The 17,531-nt window shown below is 39.8% G+C and overlaps 1 protein-coding gene across 1 annotated transcript in view; it reads left to right on the top strand.

The window, feature by feature from the left end:
* Positions 1–17,531, top strand: part of GABBR2 (gamma-aminobutyric acid type B receptor subunit 2) — a 462,692-nt gene that overhangs the window by 436,431 nt on the left and 8,730 nt on the right. The window contains 3 exon segments of the mRNA XM_031055642.1: positions 6,019–6,201; positions 8,186–8,315; positions 16,707–16,824. Coding sequence (XP_030911502.1) covers positions 6,019–6,201; positions 8,186–8,315; positions 16,707–16,824 — 431 coding nt within the window.

Raw genomic sequence — 17,531 nt, forward strand, 5'->3', positions numbered from 1 at the left:
AGAGTGGAGATGTAAGTGGAGATTCTGGGGGGACAGGTCCTGTTGTCTACTCTGACGTGTTTCTTCCCTACTCTCTTATTTTTGGTGACCAGTTATAGGTACCAAAGGAATGGCATAAAGCTGTCTCTGGGGAGTTATAGGTTGGATATTAGGAAAAAGTTCTTCCCAGAGCGTGATTTGGAACTGGAAAGGGATATCCGGGGAAGTGGTAACAGCACCAGCCTGCCAGAGTTCAAGAAGCATTTGAACAATGTTCTTGGGCACTTGGTGTGATCCTGGGGTGCTCCTGTGCAGGAGCTGCATTTCAGTGATCCCAGTGGGTCCCTTCCCAGGACATTCTAAGATTCTTACATACCCTAAATAAGATAATCAAGATCTCCATTTCTATCTACAAAAATAGTAAAATCTTTACGTTCACTAGCATGGTAAGAGATCAGTTGTGTTGAAACCACAAGTTATTCATTTATGGTGGTACAATAGGCTTTGTTAGTACCTCAGAGTAAAACTTATGTATGCTGCAAATGCTGACTCTGAAGTTATATTTATTAATGGGTATATTAAAGGATTAAGTGAGGCACAGATTGGGAGACACATGCTTTCATTTCCTTATGCTCTTTTGGGATCTGAGGACAGGTTCATTGTGCCTTGTTAGAAGAATCGAGAAGATATCTACAAAGGGCTGGAACTTGATCAGGTCCCTTGCTGAGTTAAGCTTTAAACATGAATATGACAGATCTTGAAAGAAGGGAAAACTGCTTTTTATGTAAGCTTACTTAGCAAAGCCTAAAGTACTAGGGAATGCATTCCATGTTTTGGAGTAAAATGTTCAATTGTATTCATTTTAAGTGGCTTGTGTAAACATAGTTTATTACCCCAAATTAGATTCATATTCAGGTGGACGTCTAAAAAATTTGCAAGGCAAAATGTAGGTCTTTTTGCCTCTAGAATCTGTTTTTAGATTTTTCAAGTGAGTATTTATAAGAGGCTCTTTATTGGACCACGTTCAATCAATGTATTGAGCAAATTGTAGTCAGTAGATTCTGGTGCTAAGTGGCATCCCATCTACTGGGCAGCCAAGAACTATGTGTGCAAAAGAAGCAAGAAAAACAAGCTAATAAACTTATCTCAAAGTGCAACCACTGAAAGAAATCAAAGGTGCAGACTAGAGATAAAAGCTGATTTGTGATCTGCAAAAAAATAGGAAAGTAATTCATTCTCCAGGACTGACTAAACAGGATATTTTTGCAAGTTTTGCAATTCACTTCTCAAATATTAAAAAGCCATACAGACATGTATAGTCATATTTTTGTTCTGAATCTTAGGGAAGAATTACAACTTTGTTCTAAATTGAGGGAACATTCACAAACACGACAATAGAGTGTATTTTGAAACACTACAAGTGGGTAAGCCATATGAAAATGCATATTAAAACTCCTGTGCCAAAAATACCTCCAAAGAATGTCAGAACTCTCTTCAAAGAGAATTATTAATGCTGTCCATGCCCTTTGCCCCTATGCTTTCATGCTCCCTTGCCCATCCTTCTCTTGTCACAGGCTGTGAAATTAATTTTCTGATTCCTTTTTAACCCCTTCCTCTGATCTTCTGTTAAACCCCAATTACCCCTCCCTCATTTTCCTCCATTCTTTTTTACTCAAAAGACAAACATGAACTCCTAGCCCCCTAGCATGAAGTCCCTAACCTTTTTCCATCTCTTGCCAGGTTTCCAAATGCTTAGCTATTTAGCAATAAAATTCATCACTGGCTAAGGTACAAGAAAAGATATTGAAGCAGGGGCTGGAATGCAGCACTTCCAATGCCCATGGGAGTGTTTTCACAGCTGGAGACTTCTAGCACTCATATATATTGTTCTACATCTCCTCTGTGCCACAGCTGGCAAGCACTCTCCCCTCAGCCCTCTCAGGTTACACAATAACTCCTCTGGACACTGCAGATTACAAATACTACCTAGTTTGTAAATCTAGGTAAGATGTTAGTGTGAGACAGGCACCAAATCTCTACCCTCAAGCAATTCTGTTGTAAATTAGTACAATCTTGGCAACTTAGATATATTTCTGGTGAATACTAAAGCCTCATCGAGCACAGGGGATGATAATGAAGACCTGGAAGACTGCACTTTCTCATTTATTAAACTGACCAGGCAGATGCAGGCAGTAATGTGGTTCTGAGCCATGTGAGTGCCACTACTTCTCTGCTGTACTAAGTACATTCCTTTTAACTAATCTTCAGCAGTCTCCTGGGTCAACAGTGCTGAAATTCAATTTTACCCCACAACCCTTTTAAGTACGCAACTCCTCAATAATGTAGACACACTAAGGAATGAAACATGACATTTTCCCCTTCCTTCTTGTCAGGTCTACTAATCTTATTTACTTATAACATGGTAATTACTATCCTTCTCCAGTAAAATGTCCACTTCGTCCATTGCCATTTTGTTCAGTACCAAGTGCCTCAGAAAAAAAACATGAGGAAAATCCCATAGAAGAGTAAGAGATATCAGAGGAAAAAATGCTCATTACCCTCTCCATTTCATAGTACAAGTGTTGATTGCATTATACTGCATCGTACTTACATTAACTGTACACATTCTTGTTATCCAATCAAAAGCTTTCCAAACACTGTTAAAACTATTCTAGATTTCTGCATTGAAGGGTATCTTGTAAAGTTATCTGCAGAATTCAAACACCTGTTATGTATGCTTTTCCTGTTAGAAATTACCTGCAATGTCTAATTATCTTTTTAAGGACCAAGATGTCTATAGTACTTTTCAACATACTCTTCACTTCTTTAAAAGAAAAAATCCTAATATGCATTCTCTCTTCATGAAGTGATTGTCACAAGCTTATCCATGTTTATGACACTTCCATGTCCTTCCATTTTTCTACTCCATCCATTTTGAGACAGAACAATGGGCTCACCTGTAGTTGCCCAGCAAGTGCATATCATTTCTGGCTGCAATGGCACTAGCACATTAATTCTCATCTAGTTTCCTGCAGACCAGCAAGGCAAAATCAGTTCTAGGGATTAAAATATCCCTTTTCTGTGTTGGTAGCATTTTATGCCTATTTGCAATTGGCTCTGTGGATATTCAATGTTGACCCTTTGTGAAAATTGAAACTGAACAGCTATAAGATAGCAAGATAAAAGTTCCATTGACTATATGGTAGAAAAAAAAATTAAAGCTCATCTAACCTCATTCTTCGTACAGCATGAGCCAACAATGTTGCCCATGAACTTTTTAATCTAGTCCATGAATTCATTCCATGTGAATGAATTCATTAAACCATATCCCTGTTGCAAAACACCCAATTTTTAGCTATAAACTCCCAGGTGAAGATGATTCAACAACAATACTTCTATCTTATATTCAGTTTGAACTTAGACCGCATCAAATTGCAGAACTTCTATCTTGTAACACTTCTGCCTGCTGTTTTAAGAAGCTTTGTAATTACCATTCTTCGCATTTAACTTAATTTTCATGTAGTTTTTGGTCTGGGACTTAGACACATCAGTCATTACAATCATCCTAGTTTGAAACAAAGAATTGTGAGAGTGAAGATACTTCCCTCTAGGAAGGCTCTGCTACAGCAAGATACCCAGGGCCTTAAGCAGTTGGGCCTTGGTTAATTCCTGATGAATAATTCCCAACTCCTCTGAGTATCTGTACCAGCATTTGAGCACATTCACAATAAGAAAAGTTGTTTCTGATCTTTAAGTGAAAATTTTGGGTTTTCAGCTTGTGTCTGCCTCCCTTTCTCTGCAGGTCATTGGGAAGAGTTTGGCTCCATCCTCTTTACTCTCTTCCTTCATATATTGAATACATATGAATAATGTCATAGCCCTGCAATGTCTTCCATCTCAGGGCTAAATAATCAGTCTCTACTTGTGTCATAAGGGCTGGGACCTTCTTTAGCATCTCTGTGGCCCTTCTCTGGGCTTTCTTTCCTACACCTATCTCTCTCTTGTTCTGGGCAGCCCAAATCTGGACACAACACCCCAGGTGTGCTCTTGCCCAGGCTGAGTAGAAAGGAAGGATCACCTCTGTTGGCCCAGGATACTGTTGGCTCATATTCCACCACAATTTCCAGTGCCTTTACTGGAAAGGTACTTTCCAGCCAAACAGACCTTGTGCTGTTTGGGTAGGTGCTTGGGGTTTATTTCTCCTCAAGGGCAGGACTTAGTATATCCCTTTGCCTAGCTTTAGGAGATCCTTGTTGTCCCAGACCCATTTCCTTCCAGACTGAGGAGCAGCATTAGTGACTGGCTACCACGGTCCTCTGAGCCTGTCAGTTCAGCCCAATTTGCATCCACTTCAGTGGTTCCTTGCCCAGTCACTTTATCAGTTTAACTTTGAGGATGCTCTGGGAGACAGTGTTAAATCTTTGCTTAAGTCAAGAAAAATAACTCTCTCCCCTCATCAACCAGCCCAGACATCTCACTGAAGACAGCTATAAATCATGTTGTTCAGGCAGGATTTCTCTTTCATAAATCAACAACAAATGCTTCTAATCACATTCTTGCTCTTAGTATGTTTGGAAATGGTTCCCCAGAGGATTTACTGCAGCATCCCCCCCAGACTAAGGTGAAGGTGGCAAGGAGGCATTTCCCCAAATTCTTCTGTCACATCTCCTGAAATCAGCTATGACATTTCCTTTCTTCTAATCCTCAAAAACTGCTCAAAATCAATATTATCTTCCAAAAGTAACTGAGAGTGGTCTCGTGATGACATGGACCAGTTCACTTAATCCTCAGGCTTGTCAGGTTGGCTGAACTTGATGTGTTCAATCACTTTAGAGGTCTGGAATTTTTGAAGACAAGTTTTACCAGTAAAGACTAAGGTGAAGAAGATACAGAGCACCTTAGCCTTCTCCACCTACTTTACCAGCTGAAAAATAAAATGTATTATCTGCAAGCATCATCCCAATCTGCAGCCTTGGTCTGTAAATACATGACAGGGACCACACTCTTCAGAGCCTGAGAAGTCAGATCTCTCTTGATCAGAAGTTAGAGCCTTACTTTGTGCCACTGGAGCTGCAGAGCAGTTCCATGGTCTCAAGAATAAGAGGAATCAATTCCAAACTGCAGCTATACTACAAAATCTGACTGGGCTGTGCATGCAAAATGATTGCCCGTTCTCTCTTTTCAGACAACTCAACACCTTTGGATTTATAACTCCATGCCTATCCTCTCAGGGCAGGGAGCTCCTTCAGCTTTGTCTGTATACAAATATATATGTATGCTGCTTGGCAAGTAACATAAATTTTGTATTCTCTAGAGTAATCTGAGAATCTCTCTCCCTGCTGCCAAACAGCAGTAGCTTTCTCTCCTCATGTCGAGGTGATATCTTCACATTGTCACTGAGTGTTAAATTTTACTTATATTTGCTTAAATTAAATATGTTTAAGGTTAACCTTTTTCTAAGTGGCTTATTTAATTTTTTTGAACAGATTTGGTTTATTTTGGTTTGCTAAAAACTAATTAAGTTTCTGTTATCTCCAGAGTGCAATCTCCCATGAGTTCTCTCTGTTAATACTCCTGCTTCATGTCTCTCACTGCTTGAGTGTTACTTGTAACAGTAGGAAAGGAGAAATTTCAGATGAAACTGTGCCTAGGAAGAGGAGGGTTTGGTGGATTGTATTTTTCTTGAAGAAGGAATGTATCCTTTGAAAGTATAAACAAATCAATGAAGGAGAAAGATACATATGAAAGAATATTAAAATATATTTTAATATATTATAAATTCAGATAAATATCTTTTGAATTAGTTTTTTCCTAATTTTTTGAATGCTTCCCTTCTCATAATCATTTTTATTCAACCTATTCTATAAAGTTATTCAGAAATCATCTCAAGTAGTGCACATGGCAAGCAGACCTCACTTTCCAGAGTTTTATACTTGAAAGTCAAAAAGGAGCTCTTGGTTTGCCTTTCAGTATTTTGAGATACAAAATAAATAGCTGCAAAAATAAAACAGGATTTCTTAAGGCTTTTCAACCTTTCAGCTCATCACACTGCGAACAAATCCAGATGCAGCCACACAGAACAGACGGTTTCAGTTCACTCAAAATCAAAAGAAAGAAGATTCAAAAACATCGACATCAGTCACCAGCGTCAATCAGGCCAGCACATCTCGACTAGAAGGATTGCAGTCAGAGAACCACCGCTTGAGAATGAAAATTACAGAGGTATTGTTTACTGTATTTACTGCCTAGGCACTTCAGTTTTCATTGCTTTTTTGTTGCAATTCTGCAATCTGCTTAAATGCTGGCTACTTTTTAGAGAAAAAAAGTTAACTTTTCTCATCGAAATAATAGGAAAGAGGCAATTTATATAGATTTCTAACTAGTACAGCAAATATGTGGCAGGTGTGATAAAAGGAAAATGTGCCTTAGCAAAATGGAATTAAACTTGCCCTATTTATTTGTGACAGGCCAATTACCCTGCTGTTTCACATGGACATGCTGAGCTCCACAGCTCCAGAAGTGTTACGTTTACAAGCAAGCAAAACAGAGATCCGCAGCCCCAGGGGCACTTAAGGGCTGTCTTTGTTCCTGTTTGTGGTTGAGTTCTGAGGCTGCTGCTGCTGTTATTTCTCAGCCTCTCTGAGAGTTTGCTCAAAAACTTGCTAGACATATTTTTACGTCTTCCATGAAACAGAATTACATATTTTCTTAAGGTAGAAAGATAGCTTTATGAATGTGTGAGCTGACTCTTTTGACACAAAGGTGGTGGTTTCTTCAGTACCTACGGAGGGAAAGGCTGAGTATGTGGAGTACATGAATTACATAACAGCTACAGCATGTACATTTATAGTTATGTCCATTCTTGCTCAGTAGACCTGAAACGATGACAAACCAGTCCTGAAGACTGCCCAATTTTTGAGACAAGATAACCATAACTGATCATATCATGAAGAAATCAACCTGTTCTTAGCCAGTCTGTATTCTTATACCTTGAAGAAAAACTATTTTATTGCAACAGTTATTTCTTTGCCCAGATCTTAATGACAATTGCCTATGTAACTATAAAATATTTACTCAGGCTACCAGAGTCCAAAAGTAAAAGTTATCTCTGCCTTGTTAAAGAAATTTAGTTCAGCTTTGCCAGGTCCCTTTCATGTGAGAGCCTTGAAATTTTTAATGAAGGCCTAGCTGCCTGCTGGCTATTTCTGTTCCTTTACTCTACTGTAGTTTTTTTTCTACTAAACCTCCTAGCACAAGCTCTCAGCCTGTGGCTCACAAGGCTCATGATGGTGAGCACAGGTAAGGCTGATCAGAGCAGCCACATTAGTGCTTGCAGGGCCCTGACTATTCATTTCAGACTTGCTTAAATAGATTGAATTCCCAGAACCAGTGGGTCCAAATCAGTTTCATTGTTAAGGGGATTTGGAACATGCCCTGCCATGGCTAGCAGCTACATCTCTGGCTCATCTAGTTTGAGTTGCTGTGCCAGTTCTATAAGGAAAAACATAAATCTAAATTCAGCACAAATCTAAATTCAGCACTTCTAAAATTCAGTTAAACTGGTAGTGAGTGGGAGATACTCTGGACACTGCACAGTGCACAGCTGTTCACAAAGAGGATTAGGAAGCTTGTTTCTTGTTATTTTCTATTAGGGCTGTAGACAGCTGAGTACAAGTCAGCCTCTGAGGAGAGCTCACTGTGCTCTGCTCAGTGCTAAAAGTGCACTCCTGGCAGAGTTGACTGCAGTCATTCACATGCCATAAGTCACTCATATGTCTTATGGACATGCCATAGCTCCCTTGTATTCACCTGTGTGTTCAATAATGTGATGGATAAAATGGTTATAGCTTTGTATGCCACAATTTTGCGTGTAGATAATAAATAGTTCAGAGGTTTTCAGACTGGGCTTTCTTATGCCCATACCTTTCTCATTTGTCAGTACACCTGAATTGCTTCTCCTGTCAACTACTAAAGCTTATTCCTCTCCTATGCCCTGTGTGCTCTGTCACCGTTGAACACAATTTGTTACTTGTGGCATTATTTTTAGAGGTAGTGTAGTAGTGCTATAAGAAAACTTTATTTGTCACAGTGTAGTAATTGCATTACCACCTGCCTTCCAGCCTAATTATAGAAAGCTGTGCCTCAGCGCAGATACCTGAAGCAAGGACTCGTGAATTTTGAAGGATTTGTACTCTTTGTTTTGCAGCTGGACAAAGACTTGGAAGAGGTCACAATGCAACTTCAGGACACTCCTGAGAAAACAACATACATTAAGCAGAACCACTATCAGGACCTTAATGACATTCTTAGTATACGGAACTTCACAGATGGCAAAGGTGAGTGTCAGTAAAACCCAGTAGTAGCTTAACATGCCAAACCTTTGAATTGAATTGGCTTCAGAGCACTCAAACCTTGGTAAGACGGTTTAAATATTTTGGTTGAATTACTGGGAGTATGCAGATTCACATAATAAGCTACATGGTACCCGCTGATTAGTTATTTCTGTATATACATCTTCTATTGTAATACACATGATGAAGGGGGAAAATTTAAGAAGTGTACTTGTGTTCAGAAGCCAAGTTTTTTGTGATGCATGGAGAGAGGAAAGCCACAGAATTTTAAGCCCAGTTTAATGTGTGCTTGCCTGACTAGGATGTTGAAATCCTGCTTTTGGACACTGCTATCAAGCACATAAAAGAGAAGCATGTAAATATTTCAGTGCTGGTTTGGATTCTAAATGCAAAATTGAAGCCACTCATGTATGAAAGTTCTTCCCTAGGAACTGATAAAAAAGGATTTAATGACAACCATAATATTCCTAAGTTGTTCCTCCTGTGTCCCTTGCATTGCTCCCTGAAGAAATACATGCAAGAGAATTTCTTCCATTAGAGCCATTTTGTTTTTTTGGGAAGCAATAAAATCTGGTGCATAGTGCAATAAAAGTGGAAGCCAGGACACCCCACCTTCCATATCTGACTCTAGAATGGATCTAATTTGTGACTTCTGGCAAATAGCTTTGTAAGCTGACTGTTACTATAGTGTGTGACAATCTGGTTGTTCTGTGTTTGGAATTTGTATATTTGTGTGTTTGCTACACTGCAAGGCTCAGGCTTCTTATTGGTGCAGCACCATAGGCTTGATTATGTGGGACAGAAGTTACTCTTATGAATATATTTGAAGAACAATTTTACAACCACAGCAACTGTTCACATATGTTTTTGAAGTATATTAAAATTTCTGTTGGATAAGGTTACTTTCTCTTGAACTTTTTGTTTTAACCTGGGTATACACTGGGTTGTATAACTTGTGGCAAAAAGAAGAAAAAGGGAGTGTTCCCAGTGTCCTTTTTAAAAGTAAAAAAAAAAAAAAAAAAAACTGAAGAGGGGAAAGGAGGAAAAGGAAAACGTAAATAGCTGCTGGAGGCGTGTGATTATTGGGCTGAGATCAGGAGCAAGAGCTAACATCAGTGAGTGGGATGAGGCAGTTTGAAAGGAACACATAGAATGTTCCTCTCATGTCAGATGCTCCAGGAAAAATGATAAATCATGAATAATATTTCAAGCAGAAAAGATACATTGCATTGTGCCAAATGCCCATCTGAGTCTGGGTATGAGAATCAAAAAATGATTCTCAAGAAATACACTGGGTATAAATTTAGGATGGATGCTTCCCACAGCAAGATGCACTCCATTAGCAGTAGGAGGCTGGCAAAGAAATCAAGGATAAAATATAACCTTTCTGCACTTACTTATGGCTATGTCTAGAAAAGACATTGATGCCTAACTGCTGCTTTAAGCAACAGCATCCAAGATTGTCTTTGTTCCTAATTTCCCCCAGTACAGCTCCCTAGCTTTTACATTTCTGCTGTGGGGTGCGTATGTAAAATCATCTGTAAGCATGGAGCCTTAATGTCCAGAGTAGCTTGGAGCTATGTATTATTGGGATTTACAGGGTAGATATTCTGCATACTGAAGTTGCTGGACACAGTTTTCTCAATAGACCTACCACATAAAGCTCCACACAAAAGGTGGGACAGATGGAGAAAGACACTTTCACTTGTCAAAATTTATCTGGAAAGGTGAGAGTATCCATTCACTTGAGAATGAGGAAGATCTGGATCCCAATCTGAAGAAGGTGTTTGAAGCTTGGTCCCACACCTGGTGGCAAATACTCCACGCATGCATATTGTAGTGTATCCTGATTCTGACACAAGGGACATTAAGTATTCATACTTCCAGGCTCTGAGCCACTATGATAAGCAACCCTTGCTAGCCTTTTCCTGTCCCTCCAATCCGATTTCTTCTGCCTCTTATCTTTCTACATTTCCCGGTCCCTTATCTACATCTGAATCTCCTGTCTGTTTCTCTCACTGCACCCATTCCCAATAGTCAACCTATGTGCTTAATATAAATTTGCTGTTCCAATCAAAATAACAAGGCTTTGGAGAATTCATGCTGCTGAGTCACTGCTGATTCTGTGCAGATTCAAACAGACACCACTTAAATGGTACTTAAAAAAATTCTGGCCCTTACGGCTACAGGAAAGCTAACTCCGAATGACATGGCTATGCTTTCTGTAGCTGTGCATTTCATGAGCTTTCAGTGAAGGAAAGTACAGAAACTTGAAATTATGCATCCCTGGTGGTACTTGAATGAAGCTTCAGAATTGTAAATAATCTATTAGCGTGACCTAGGAGTGACCATCTCTCTCATCCCCACTGTGCAGCTGGGGAAGCCAGTCCAATATTAGTTTAAAGGTGATGATGAGGTTTGTGCCTTCCTTGATCTTGTGAAAAATGTGAGCTGGGAGAGGGGGAATAGGACAGTGAAGAGAGAGGCTCAAAATAGCAGCTGACTTGGAGCTAAAAATCATACCAGATAATTTGCTTTGTTGTTCACTTCTGTGTGAATTGTTTTTATAAAAGACCTTGCTGTTCTGGAGGAACTCACACAGAGAATGCCATGTAGGGTAACCCCACTGCTATTGCTTACACAAACTCAGGGCACTGCTCTTCACAGAACAGATCATAACATGGGATTTAGGCAATGCAGCTCGAACAAGCCCTAATCAAACTTTAATGTCATAATACACTTCAGTAGACTTCTGATCTGTAAAAATTGCCCGGAGTTAAAAATCCTAATTCCTATAGCCAAGTGCCAGAGGAGGTTATTTGATTCATCTCTTCCTTCTTCACCACCCTCATTTACATCAAACATATGGATTTAAGATACTAAAGTTAAATTACTTTAGCCAAAATAGGTAGATACAGCTGTGAACTCCTATATCTGCCTGACCTCAGGCAGCGTTTCATAACTTTGGGATTCCTGCTTAGTTATTAACAGCAACAGCTCCTGGTGTATCCCAGGATCTCTTTGCTGGCACAGGGACTCCTTCTTTACAGCACACTTCAGTACATCTCATTTAAAGAGAGATATTATCTGAGACACTCAACTCTTGTTCACAAATGTGTGATGTCCCTGAGACATCCACAGCAATTGGCTATGTAAGAAAAACAATTAGGAAAATGTGATTTGTGGTTTATGGTTTGATTGCTTTCTTTTAATGCAGGCTTTTTCACTGCACTGCTACATAGCTTTGTGTGGTCAAGCAGTTTTCAGCATGCTCTATGGACTATGGCTCTGAAACTTCAGATGCTGGATTTAAAAGGGCATCCCCTTAACTTCATTTCCTACATTCCTCGGATGACTTTGAGTCACTGTGCCTGCTAGTGACCTCAGCTCTGTGCACAGAGCAACACTAACTTCTCCCCTGGCATTTGTGGGATCTGGTGGCCTTGCTGGAGTGCCAGAGCCACATTATAGCCTGGGTTTGAGGCAGGGATGGGGTGTGGGGGAGGCCAGCGCTTGGCTCAGGCCACCTCTGTAAGAGACAGAGCCATTCAGCAAGAAGAGTCAGGCTTGGAGGCACGGTTGTGTTTGCCAGGCTGACATTTGGAAAAAAGGAGGACAAGTGCCTCAACTGCGATGCTGTGTAAAGGAAGGGGAGAGACACTAGATGATTTTGCTACTTGGAAATCTTGGAATCTTATCTTACTCTACTTGACTTCTTTTTGACATTTTAATACGTGAAGTTATTTCCATGTGACATAATTCACAAAATCATGGATTGAAAGAGTTTCAAATAAAACAAGGCTCAGAAGAAATCCTGCAGAAGAATGTCCCTCTATTTCTACCTTGGCCAGTACATTTCAGAGTAGCCTGTTAGGGAAATTAAGGAATGACAGCCATTCTGTGGAATGTACAGAAGAAGCAGGAGACAGCCTTTCCACAGTCCCTTGTTATGAGCAAACCCTTTTTGCAGGTTCTCTCTCTGCAGGCGCCCTTCCTTGTCTGTTTTAAGCCAGAAAGCAGTCTTTACTCATTGCTGCAAATGGGCTAGGAGCATTCATTTACATGTCAGATATGCCTACATATTGTCACTTGTCACCCCACTCCGATGTTTCCTGGTGTTAGTTTTTCCCCATGTAAAAGCAACTCAAAGAAAAACAGATTTCAAAGGCATGTTGCTCACAAATGCAAAGCAAAACAGGGTTCATCTGTGATGGATGGGGGAAGTATTATTTCTATGAAGTTCATGCAATTCAAGCATTAAGGTTGAAAAAGAGAGATTGAAAAAGATTCAAAGATAAGGGCTTTCAGAAATAACTCTTTTAAAGGGATGCTGTTTTGAAGCAAGGATATAGTTCCTTTCTTTATAGAGATGAATAGAGATATGTATGCTAGTTTCTATGAAGCCTAACAAATTGACTCAATCCTGAAATTGGAGCTTGTTTCTGTTTCAACAGGGAGACCAACCTATCAGAGGTTCAGTACCTGTCCTTTCTTGCACAGAAATGAACCTGTAGTAAAAGGAATTTCTTCTGATTTAAAGTAGTATAAATCAGAGCAGAATCTTGTTGGCTTTTCTTTTTAAAAAATCTTCCTCTCAAAACACAATTATCAGAAGCTATGATTTAGATTGTCTGTGCAGAGTGCTTACTTCAGGAGAACTTTTTTCTGATTACCAGCACACAATGTGATTGTTTTAATTTTTCCTTTCAGTTTACTTTCTTATCACCCTATTTACATGAAAAACAGAGACTGGCTAGTCATGTTTCACAGTCCAAACAACAGAACTGGGAAAAATTACAGCAGGTTTTCAAAATCTGTCTCTAGTTTTAAAGTTTCTTGAGCTCTTTAGTAAATCAGCAATCTCTGCCAGATCCTGTAAGTCCTTGTTAAACCACACTTGCTTCTTTGTGGAGCATAAAATATGTTTTCTAGCAAAGAGAAACAATAGTAGAATTGAAAGATATTGGATGAAGAGTAGTTCTGTCATCCAGTTCTAAGCCATCGGAGGAATATTGCCACTAAAGCATAATGATGAAGATGTTCAATAAAGCTGCAGTGTACAAACATCAACCAAGCAAGCACCTAGTTAAAAAAAAAATATGTTTTCTAAACTCTTGGAAGAAATTGAAGCATCATCAGTCACCTAGTGCGTTCTGCCTGCAGCTGAATGAGGGTTGTTAGTATGCCTGGTGCATTTGAGCCTGCCCAGGTAATTTTGGCAGCTCGAGGTTGCAGAGTGATTACAGGTCACCCCTAGCAGAGGGAGAGGAGAGCAGCTGGGAGCAGTGACCTCCTCACTGAGCCCCTCGGCAGCCTGCATCAGGTGTGCTCTTGCAGCTCAGAGCTTTGTAAATGGAAGCTGGTTTTTTGCTACAGGTAGGCAAAGGTCCCAAGCTAAAGCCCTCTGGCTCTCACCGACCACTGGCAGGGAGCTTTCTTCTATAATGAGCCCATAGCCGAGCGCTCTGTGAGGCCCTTGAGATGTATTTGTCTTTTCTCCCGACAGCTTTCGGAATGGAAAGCACTCAGGCATCACTTATCCAGACTTCTGAGTTCCGGTTTGAGGTCTACAAAGGTGAAAATTATTTAGAAGGTGCTTCTGGCTAATGTAATTTCAATTTAAAAGGTAGTTACATCATCCCAGTGCAACTTACAGTGCCCTGAGGATGAAGGGCATTTTCCAGCCAGCATACTTAATGGACAGAGGAAGAGAGAGAATGGGGAAGTATCAAAAACACTGCGACACTTTCCAGGGGAAATTGGGAAATCAAATGTTTACCACTGCTTTCTGTTGTTCACATACATAAAACTAGTTTTCTAAACTCTTAAGTTTTTTAAGTACATATGGCAATAGTGTTTTTTCTTTAAGCTCCAGCTCCCAGAAGCATATGACTAAGTGAGAATCTTGCTCTTCATTATTTAAATGAAAGGTAAATGAAAAATAAAGATATTCTAGTTTCCATAGCTGCAAAATAAAAACCTAACAACTCCTCACCCAAAATGCTTAACAAATAAGAATTACCTTTATTTTTTCATTTTGAAAGAAGAAAATTAAAATGGGGAAAAAAGTGTCTGTATTTTGCCTGCATTTTATATATGTGCAGTAAAACTTGCATTTGTTAGCCTTGTATGCAGAAATTTATTCAGTGTATTAAGAGCAAGTCATCTGCAAAAGTGGTAGAAAAGAGTCTATTAAGAATAACACACGGTGATATATGGGCAGTTGGTGTTGAGAGGTGAGTAGGAAGAGAATCTACTCTAAACTAAATCCCCCACCTTTTTGACAAGGACCACCTCCTTCTCTTTCTCTCTCACAGCACAGCTGAAAGTACATGAAACTCCTTTAGTGTGTACAACACAGACTATCCTATTAAATAATATATTCCCAAACAGCAACGGTTGCATTTTCCAATCCTTTGCTGAAGAATTATATCTTTAGTGGCTTTTAAAAACGTTAAATTGCTTATCTTGGCAAAAGGAGTTGGAACCCTAAAATGATTAAATTTAGAGCTTTTCCATCCCTAATTATAAGGGTTAATGAAATTTTTACTTTGGTCTATATCAAAAAGTCAGCAGTTTCCATTGTCAGCTCAGATCAGCTCAGGACTGAATGTTGGTTTTAATCACGGAAGTAAAAAGTGTTCTTTTCTACATGTCTGTTTATAGACATCACAAGACTTTTATGCAAATGTCAAACTTGATATACAAAGAAATGCAATGTACAGAAAATAAAAACTGAACTCTTGTGACAGCAAGTGCCACACCAGCAAGCTTCAGATTGCCCTCAGATGATAGACCTCACTGCTTATCTTAACCACTGCCAGATTTGACTCTTTGCTGTATTCCCTTCACATCTAAACCATCAGTGAATGCTGCCATCTCTTAATTTTAAACACACTTCTTGCCACAACTGAATTCCTTAGCTCTCTTCTACTGACATTTTTTGCCCCAGCCGAAGCAGCTTCATGTGTTCAGGTCACCTCCTTTCTCACCTAGATTCTTCTCTTCAATGCAACATCAGTGAAAAATCTTGTCTCCTCCCCTGAGCTGTAGTGATACCCATGTCTGCACATTGTTGCCTCCTCACCTACACATTCAGTTGTTGCTTGCTTGTTAGGTTTTTCACAGCAGGAAGTGAATGCTATCAAATAATGACAGGGATAACCTGGCTAGGAGGGCAATTATAGATGTTGGAGTTTGTCCTCAAAACATTTAAGCTTCCAGCTTCTTTCCTCAGCTTGTGTTTCTGCTGCTTGTTTCTCCCCCCAGTGTCTGTTGACAGCATCTATATTCCTAGCATGCTGGGAGCTGAGCATTACTGGGGGCTTCTGAACATGAGTACAACAGAAAAGCCTTAACCCTTCAAAATATACTGGATTTTTCATGCCATTTTCCTTTTTTCTTTACTCTTTTCCTGCTTTTCCCCTTCATACCCACTTTTATGTTCAAATCCGCCAGTACCCTCTTCAAGAATTTACCTCAGACTCCTCTTCCATGCTGCCTCAATGCCCGCGGCAATCACTGCTGCTCTGTTTGTGTGGCAAACAACTGCTGGTGATGGATTTGGAGCTCTCTGTAATTATTTATGAAAACTGTGAACTGCCCTCATTATTCAGATGCTTTCTGTGTGATTTTATTTGGCTTACCACAAAAAGAGATTTTGAAAAAGCAAGCAGGAACAGAAAGGGTCTTAAAATGGCTGTGTTTGCCCATGTTTCTCAGGGGGAATGATGCCATGGGCTTCAGCACAGCTAGCCAGGGACACCCAGGACACCCAGGGGAAACAAGAATTATGATCTGTTTTGTTATCAGTATGCAGAAAAGAAAAAAGTGTAATGACATCATTAGCTGTCCTTGCTGCAGACAGCCTATGGACCGGTGCAGCTGGTATGAATCATGTTTCCGTGCTGAAAATGATGGCAGTAGCAGACAGGCAAATGACAGCACTTATTTTCCTGTGTGATCATAAGAGTATCAAGGTTTTCACATCAATGAAATTATAGTTTTTCTAGGAAAAGTCTTAAGAAGGAGGGTTTATGAAAAGGTTACAATTTCTAACTGCAAGTATAACTATATATTAATAAGCATAACTAAGTATAGTTACATTATTTTTTCACATAGCCCAAGACTAGATGAGAGAGCATGATGTCACTTTTGTCACTTTTCTGTTTCTTTGTGATGGTTTCTATGGAGGAATACATCATCCAAAACAGGGGAGAACCAAGTTCTCACAGCAAAATTTGGAACTCTGCTGGAATATAGGTAGTACGAGTTTACTTTGTGGCATTATGGATATCTGGAAAAAGTTAAAATGAAACTATTTTAAAATGGTCTCTTGGTCACATTAAAGTAAAATTGAATGTGTTGTCCATCCAGATGGTGAGAAAGCCATTTTGAAAAATCATCTTGATCAAAATCCACCAGCACAGTGGGGTTCATCAGACCCTTCCAGAACAAGCAAAGATGCCATAGAAGACATCAACTCTCCAGAACAGTAAGTATATATCATTACCTTGCTGACAAGACATTAATTTAAATTATTGCATTTCATCAAAGTATGTATTTCCCTTCCATGCATTTTTTATGGAAAGGCCTTCACTATAACCCCCTTTCAGCCCGCCCAGGCTACAGAGAGAGCCTGAAACATCAACAGCTAAGGAATGTGAATGGCACCTCCTGAAGCAGCTGTAGGCAGCAAAGTTGTACTGTGCCTCCCTGCCTCCCTGCCACCAGCTCCCCACCCCAAAGGAATTTAAAGGATATCAGGGGCTTTAGATCCTAAGGTGCCCCAAAGACAAATCAATATGCTCCTTTTCTCTTGCTAGAAACATCCATAGCATGATGTCCAAAGTTTCTGTAGAGAGTTACAGGATTAGCTGTGCCCAAAGTGTGTGGAGAAGAGGATGTACGTATGTGCACAAATGTGTTATGACTCTTGTCAAAAGTCCAAGTCTTTCCACACACCAGCCAGAGGGGTTCATAGTGTACACAGACATTCTGTTCTTTTACATTCTTTAGCTAGATGAGAAATAAAAAATGTCCTGAGGGCTTTTCAACGTTGCTAGAGCAGCTGGACCTGAGTTTTGGCATGGGAAAGCCCACACTAAGTAGTTTCCCTTAGAAACAATGCTGCAGCTACAAGGAGAGGATGGCACAAAACAGTGGCTAGATTTACAGAGGGGGAAGAGGCTTCTTCTGTTA

The sequence above is a fragment of the Geospiza fortis genome, unplaced genomic scaffold, assembly GCF_000277835.1.
Source record: "Geospiza fortis unplaced genomic scaffold, GeoFor_1.0 scaffold206, whole genome shotgun sequence".
In the NCBI taxonomy this organism is placed as follows: Eukaryota; Metazoa; Chordata; class Aves; order Passeriformes; family Thraupidae; genus Geospiza; species Geospiza fortis.